This window comes from Grammomys surdaster, unplaced genomic scaffold, assembly GCF_004785775.1.
Source record: "Grammomys surdaster isolate TR1022 unplaced genomic scaffold, NIH_TR_1.0 209, whole genome shotgun sequence".
NCBI classification, from domain to species: Eukaryota; Metazoa; Chordata; class Mammalia; order Rodentia; family Muridae; genus Grammomys; species Grammomys surdaster.
The window spans coordinates 1,841,520-1,849,632 of record NW_021604654.1 but is presented as its reverse complement, the minus strand read 5'-3'; the positions used below and the strand labels follow the sequence as shown (position 1 = coordinate 1,849,632).

Sequence of the window (8,113 nt, the reverse complement as noted above, 5' to 3'; positions counted from 1 at the left end):
GGTGCGGCCTCCTGGTGGTGGAGCCATAAAAAGGCCAGCTCTGAGGACGCAGGGGAAGACTTCTCTCCCGTGTGGCCACTGCAGCTCTCAGGGTGAGTCCCTCACTGGGCATCTTCCCCAGGACTCTGCGGCACCTGGACAGGTAAGGGACAGCTGTGGGCAGCCACCCAAGGGCCTCGGTCTCCACATCTGCCACGCCCATGTCCTTGGGCTTTGATGTTGGGAGTAGAGAGGTCTACAGATAACCCACAAGATCTGAGCTAGGTTCTGCAGAGTAGGGGAGACTCCCCTCTTTTTCTCTCTTTCTGGTTTTAGAGAAGTTTCTCTCCTTTGGCCTCAGTTTTCTTTTTCTTTTTTCTTTTTTTCTTTTCTTTTCTTTTCTTTTCTTTTTTTTTTTTTTTGATTTTTTTCAAGACAGGGGTTTCTCTGTGTAGTCCTGGCTGTCCTGGAACTCACTCTGTAGACCAGGCTAGCCTCGAACTCAGAAATCCACCTGCCTCTGCCTCCCAAGTGCTGGGATTAAAGGCGTGCGCCACCAACCGCCCAGCTTGGCCTCGGTTTTCTTATCTGTATAAAATGGGGACACAGGACTCCTAGACAGGTATTTTAGACTTGAGAAAAAAGTCTGTAACCAACCTGACCTCAATCTCGCAGTAATCCTTCTGCATCAGTTTCTTGAGTACTGAGATGTCAGGTGTGTGGGCTCAGTCGGAGGCCTTTTCGGGACTCATGTTTCCCTGTGAAAGGTGGTCGGTATGGTGGTGTGCCTACAATGGAGGGAGAGAGGTGCTAGTTCAAATCCCGCCAACCCGTGAGACTGGATATGCCCTACACTTCAGTGCCCACTTATGCTAAATAGGGATGAAGGGGCCCAAAGGCATTCTGGGAAGAACTGCTATCTCACACCCTGGCTTTGACTGTCTCCTCCGGTAGGTGATGGGCAGATTGTTACCACATCTGCCAAGGGTCCCTAGAGTCCAGCTGGGGACCACTGACTGGAGGGAAAAGACAGAGATTCAGAGGGGGCCCACAAGCCATCCCATGGGGGGGATCAAGAACCCCAGCACTATGCTCAGGTCCCACAGGCCGTGGGCTGCCTGAAGCACTTGGATCCAGAGGGGATGGTGGGTGCCTTGACCCTTGCCACCTCATGGCACTGGGGTCTGCACCTGACCTGCGTGGCCAGTGTTCCTGAACATTTTACATGTTTATTTTTGAGCTTTTGAGAGAGGTCTCACTCTGTAGCCAAAGCTGGGCTCAAACTAATAGCAATCCCACTGCTTCAGCCCCTTGAGTGCTGGGGTGACAGGCCTGTTTCTTTGTACCTGGCTTTGCTGGGTATTTCTGAAGGCATCATTATTCATGTGAACTTCTGTGTGAATATGACAGGGAGAATTCCCATTTCCTGGATGAGAAAGCAAGGGCCAGAGGGTTGAGCAGGATCCAGCCAGAAGCCCCATGGACTCCTAGAGAACAGCACTTTGAAATCTCTGCCCCGAGTTTCCTAATCCTGCTGTAGCATCTGCTAGGCTGGAAACATCACGCACATCTGTCTTTCAGTCTACCTAGATCAAAGAGGGCATTGGTTGAAAGAAGAGACAGAGATTCGAAGGGGTCCCACAAGTTAGCCTAGGCTTGGGCTTCAGTCTCCTCGTTCCCTCCTCAGTCAGCAAGACTTGGGAAAAAGGTGGGAGACCAGGCAGAGAGGCTCAGTTCCGGCTCGGTAGGGCCACGGCCTGCAGCGGGCACGGTGCCCGCCCTCGCCAGCCTGAGGATCGTTTTTCTGTCTTCTCTGGACTTTGTTTCCCATGTCCGGGTGGGGACGGAGAGGAGGGGCACACCTGCTCCTGGGTGGGGCCTCCGTCCCCTTGGCAACATATGGCCAGGGCGGAGCCCAGGGGCCTTTCCTGCAGAGGACAGAGCCTGAGGCTGGGAGGTGGCCTGGGCACCTGGAGCTGGCAGGTGAGGCTGGGGACACTGGGAGTCCGGGAAGCTGGGAGGCTAGAGCTGGGAAAAGTGAGGCACTCACCAAAGGGGAAGAGGTTTGTTTGCGGTGTGCCTACTGGCAGGGTTGGCTCCCCTACAGGGGCCCACAGGGAATCCCCATCCCGGTCTGTACCTCACCACCCTTGGCCCTGGCTGGATCTCAGAACCTGCTCTGTCACCCGCTAACCCAAATGAAACCCTGAGCCTGTTGTGGATAAGGCTTCCATTTGTACCCAAATGCCAGAATACCAAACCCTAGTTCACTGAGAAAGAGGCTGGAACCAAAGACACCCTCGTGGCCAGAGATCTGTGAGGCTCCATGGATTCAGGGCCTGATTTGAAGAAGCCACCGGAGCCAGGCCTGAATGTACAAGCTCAGGCTTGTCCAGGCTTCAGGGTCAGAGGTAAGCCTTGACAAGTTTCTCCAGGGCTAGCTATCTAAGCAACAAAAAGGCCCTAAGGGATAGGAGAGAGGACTTCTCAGAGCACCACCCTACTAGGTGGTGGCCCCACCAAGGGGCCTTTGCCCCATGGGTAGGAGGCCATAGGCAGCAGGTGCATCCGCAGGGGCCATAAACCCAGTTTCAGTAGGGAGTCACAGTTCCAGGGTGCGGCTGGGTGGAGCAGGCTTCTTGGAGCCTTGGTGGTAACTGGGAAGGAACCGGCTTTGGAAAGCACGCCATCATCCTGGGAACTTCCAGCTTCAATTGTCTGTGCCCAAGCTCCTTCAGGGCACAGACAAAATTGGCCCTTGTCCCCGGTTCTCATGAGGCCTGAATAGGACATTAATATTTGAGGTGCTTGATGGGCCGAGGACTAAGAAGTGACCCCTATGGGGAGATGAAGACCTTGAAGGGACCCTTTGTAGCCAACAGGGCTTCTTCAGGCTGGCCCCTTAGCAGCCCCTGCGAGCCCTGATGGATCTGGAGCTTCAGTGATGAGATCTACAGCCAGGGGGAAGCATCTATTGAAAACTTGCTGTATTACCAGGCACCTAGAGATGACGTAGGTTTTATTGTTTTCCTTATTATTGTTTTTGGGTTTTGGTGACAGGGTCTCCCTATGTAGCCCTGGCTGGCCTAAAACTCACAGAGATCCTCCTGCCTCTGCATACCACTGGGGCTAAAGGAGTGGGCCACTACCCCCGGCAGAACTGTTTTATAGACCCTTGGCGAAGTTGTCCTGCCAACCAAGCCCATATCAGAGAGGGGCCCAGTGGCCTTGAATCCCAACCTGGAACTCCACCTTCTGACCTGAATCACTGGAGAAGAATGAGAACTCCACCTATGGAGGGGTGACATCCTTTCTCCAGAGGTCATGCCTGACTGTCAGAGGACAAGGGCCATAAAATACTGTATATAGATCAGTCAGCCTGCAAACATGGGTGCACAACAGCTCTGGGTTAGAGGATGGGTGGCAGCGGGAAGTCCAGGAACAGCAGGGTTCCTGGAGTCAGTCTTGATTAAGTACTTGCTGTATGTATTAGGACTATCCACCCACACTCAAAGAAATTCTTCCACTCTCAGAAGTGCTGTGGAAGGGGCAGGGGACCGATTACCCTCCACAGGACCGCTAGGAGAGTCGGGAAAGCCCAGCCACTTAAAATACTCTGCTTCAAAATACAAAACACAATGGATAGGGACAGGGTTCAAGGGTAGAGCCCCTAGAATCCCCCAGTGAGAGGCTGGGAGAGTGGTCAGGGGTGGATCCCTTCCTAGAATACCCCAGTGAGTAGCTGGGGGTGTGGTCAGGGGTGGATTCCCACCTAGAATCCCCCAGAGCCTAGGGGTGTGGTTCGCCTGCGTTCACTTGCTTGAGATTGGTGACCCTCTGGACTGTGCAGAGTCAGCTTGTGGCCTTGAGCACTGACTGAATGGGGCTCCTGAGCAGGCCTGCAGACTCTGAAGACTGGAGAAACAAAAGTGAAAGGAGATGTGAGTGCCTGGGAAGCAGCTGGGGGAAAGGTCGAGCCCCAGCTCACAAGTCAGTGTGTCACCTATGGCTCTGAGCCCCACCTAGGACCAGGGACAAGGTCCAGGGCACTCCCAGTTGTTCTTGGCTTTATGATGCTGAGGCAGGTGCTGTTGAGATGGGACCTGGTGCTCTTTGAAAGAGATCCAAGGCATGAGAACTGGGAAACAGGCTTTGTTACATGCGCTGAGCCTCAGTTTCCCCACTCGGTATCATCCATTGCCGAGAACCAGAGTCCAACAGCTGTCTGTGAAGGTCAGGTGCAAAGATCTGGGAATTAGTGTGAGGGACAAGACTGTGCCCTGGAGAGGGGGAAGGACCGTGGTGGGAAACCCATAGTCTCAGCTGTAAGGCTGACCTCGATTCACATTGCTGAAGAGACGTAAGGGCCAGCAGGATAGAGCACAAGCAGGCGCTCAGCCTGCACAAATTGAGTGAGTGGTTGTGCCTGCAAGAGTCACCTGGTAGGTAGCTGGCTGTGATGGTACCTTCCTGTCATCCCAGCAGTGGGGTGGCTGAGGCAGGAGGATTGGTACACCTGGACTACAGAGTGAGAGCATATCTCAGAAGGAAGGGAGGAAGGAAGGAAGGAAGGAAGGAAGGAAGGAGAAAAAAATAAAGAAATTAGATAATAAATCTTAAGTTTAGCGGGGCGGTGGTGGCGCACGCCTTTAATCCCAGCACTGGGGAGGCAGAGGCAGGTGGATTTCTGAGTTCAAGGCCAGCCTGGTCTATAGAGTGAGTTCCAGGACAGCCAGGGCTACACAGAGAAACCCTGTCTCGAAAAACCAAAAAGAAAAAAAAAAGAAAAAAAAACGGAAAAACAAAAAGAAAAACCAGAAAAACACAAAAAACAACAACAACAAAAAGGAAAGCATAAGTTTGTTGTGTGATCTGTAATCAGGTAGTTTGATCCAAGAGCTTAAATGTTTTTGGAAGATGCCATGTTGGGTTTGGGATTGCTGTCTAGAAGCTTTGCTTGTCATGGGGCTCCTGCAGCCCGTTGACACTGTCCTGTCCCCAGGTGACTTGACATGGTCTCTTTCTCTTCCTTAAGTGAGCCTGAAGGTCTCCAAACCACAGGAGGTGGAAGGTCACACACAGACCCTTTGAGATGGATCGAGTGACCAGATACCCCATCTTCAGCAACCCTCACTCAGCACGTGTCACCAGCTTGGCACTGGATGACGAAGATACCAGCTATACCGTTGAGCTAGTGGGCATGGGGCCTGAGACTGGCTGGAGCCAGGGTGATCTGCAGGCCTGGTCCACTGAGTACCAGACCAGGCCAGATGTGAGGCAAACAAACATGTCTCCCACCAGACGGGTCTTCTCTGGCCAGCAGGCTCCGAGGTCACTGTACTTGGAAGATGAGGATGAGGAGATGAAGGCTTACCACCTGGATGACAGCAGTGATGTCCTCTGCAGGCGGCCGAGGGACCTGGAGGCTGAGCACCGGGCAGTCAGGAAGGGTGGCACGGTGGCCACACTCCAGGCTGCATCAGACCATGGAGACCCCAGGATAGCCAGCCAGCCTCAGTCCGAATTCACAGAGGAGATCTTGGTGGACACGGAGCAAATTGATTTCCTGGCTGCTCGACAGCAATTCCTGAGTTTAGAAAAGGCAAACATGAGCCCAGTCACGTGGAGCCCTACAGCCAGGGAGACCTTTGCACGTACCCCACCAGGCATCAACCAGGCCCCCAAGGCCTCCGCTGGTCCCCACGTAGCCAATGGCTATGCCATTTCTGTCATGTCACCAATGAAGGAAGTAACCTTGGAGGAGTCTTTCCATGTTTCCCCAGCTACATCCATTCGTATAGCCAATGACCCTGTCCTCCAGACCCAAGCATTGTCCCCCGAGATCCCCAAAGAGACACCCATTGAGAGAGAGATCAGACTAGCCCAGGAGCGAGAGGCAGAGCTGAGGGAACAGAGAGGGCTTAGGCGGGCTTCCGGGCATCAAGAGCTGGTACAGATCCCCAGCAGGCCACTGCTCAGCAAGATGAGCCTGACGGACACACCCCCACGAAGAGACAGGGGCCGCCCGTCCCTCTACGTGCAGAGGGACATGGTGCAGGAGACACAGCGAGAGGAGGACCATCGACGAGAGGGTCTGCAGGTGGGCAGGGCATCCACACCTGACTGGTCTTCCCAGGACCCTCAGCCTGGGCTCCAGAGAAGCCTGAGCTCTGACTGCATCCTCAGCCCAGATGCCCGAGCCACAGACCCAGCTCCAGAGGCAAGGAAAATCAACCGGATCCCACTGGATGCCTACCAGCCATATCTGGGCCCTGGGACTCCCAAACTAGAATTCTCAGCCTTTGGAGTATACAGCAAGCCAAGTGGTGTCTCCACAGAAGACACTAAGACCACAGCCTTCCGGAAGGCCACAGAGTCTTCAAGGCACGTCTCAGAATCCTCTGGAAGATCTCTGAGCTCAAAACAAGAGTGGTCCAAGCCTCCTGGAAAGCCTGCCAATGGGGGTGTTGTGAGATTGGGGAATTTCCACCTGCGTCCACTGCGATTCAAGGTCCCGGATGTCTCCCAGGGGGCTGAGACCTCCCATACCTGGGGCTGGGAAGTGGCTGGAGGCCCTGTGTTAAGGCTACAGAAGTCACAGTCCTCTGACCTGCTGGAGAGGGAGATGGAGAGTGTCCTGCGGAGGGAGCAGGAGGTGGGTGAGGAGCGGAGGAATGCCTTCTTTCCAGAGGTGTTCTCACCAGTGCTGGACCAGGATGAGAGCCATGAGCAAGACTCCCGGAGCTCCTCCCGGGCATCGGGTGAGCAGGGATTGGAGGGTGGCTGGGCCTGGGCTGGAGAAGGAGAGTTGGAAGGCAGAGTTCAAACACACCCATTTCTCCCAGGAAGTAGATTTTGGGAGAGAAAAACATCAACTTTGCTTTAGAGTTTTTTTTTTTCTTTTGCTTTAGAGTTTTGAATGCTGTTATTGGGTGCATAGGATTTTACTCTATGGCTCTGAATGCTCTGTTCTGTTATGGGACTGTAAGTTTTCAAGTCTTTGTCCTCCGAATTGACTGCTCCTCCATGTAATGACATGCTCTCCCATCACTTGGTGGTGTTTTTTGGCACATAGTCTAGAATCTTTCCTGAGTGGCAGTTGTAGTCAATCTGTCACAGGTTGCCCGTCAGCCTATCTGTTCACCTGTCTCCATAACCACTCCAGACTCAAGGCTCTCGGCCTGAGACTGACAGTCCCTCTCCCTGTGCCACCTCCTTCTGCCCCCACCACAGGCTTCACCGGCAGCTATTCAGTGTCGGAATCACCGTTATTCACCCCCGTTCACCTGAATTCGGGCCTGGTGTGGAAGGTGGAAGCCCCAAAGGATAGCGCCCCACAGGAGCGGAAGACAAGGAAGGAGACGTGGGTGAGTCAGCTTGACTGAGGTGTGACTGGTCGCTACCCACAGGGTCAGGCAAGGCCATTACACTGACTGGATGTCTTCTCATCTCTGCTATCTAATCTAAGAAGACACACAAGCAGGCGACATTGTCCTTATGGTGGGATCGTTCTTGGGGTCAAAGGAAGAAGATTGATGAAGATTGAAAGAAACAGATACTAACTGGTCATTATCATTTTTTGAGACCGAATTTCTTTTTTAAGATTTATTTTATTTTATTTTATTTTATTTTATTTTATTTTATTTTATTTTATTTTTGGTTTTTCAAGACAGGGTTTCTCTGTATAGTCCTGGCTGTCCTGGAACTCACTCTGTAGACCAGGCTGGCTTTGAACTCAGAAATCCGCCTGCCTCTGCCTCCCAAGTGCTGGGAAGTGCTCTGAAAGAGCAGTCAGTGCTCTTAACCACTGAGCCATCTCTCCAGCCCTATTTTTTTTCTTTTTTCTTTTCTTTTCTTTCTTTTTTTTTTTTCCAAGACAAGGTTTCTCTATGTAGCTTTGGCTGTCCTGGAACTCACTCTGTAGACCAGGCTGGCCTCGAACTCAGAAATCCACCTGCCTCTGCCTCCTGAGTGCTGCCGTTACACCAGTAGCCCAGGTCCACCATATTTTTTTTAAGTGTGTGTGTGTGTGTGTGTGTGTCTGAGAGAGAGAGAAAGAGGGAGAGGGGGAGGGAGAGGGGGAGGGAGAGGGAGAGGGAGAGGGAGAGGGGGAAGGAGAGGGAGAGGGAGAGGG

General features: G+C 53.0%; 1 protein-coding gene across 1 annotated transcript; it reads left to right on the top strand.

Moving 5' to 3' along the window:
- The first annotated feature begins 54 nt into the window (after positions 1–54).
- Positions 55–7,364, top strand: Misp (mitotic spindle positioning). Its single transcript, XM_028771813.1, has 3 exons — positions 55–142; positions 5,015–6,740; positions 7,213–7,364. The coding sequence occupies exons 2-3, from the start codon at positions 5,072–5,074 to the stop codon at positions 7,362–7,364; spliced, it is 1,821 nt and encodes a 606-aa protein (XP_028627646.1). The 5' UTR covers positions 55–142; positions 5,015–5,071.
- The last annotated feature ends 749 nt before the right edge of the window (positions 7,365–8,113 follow it).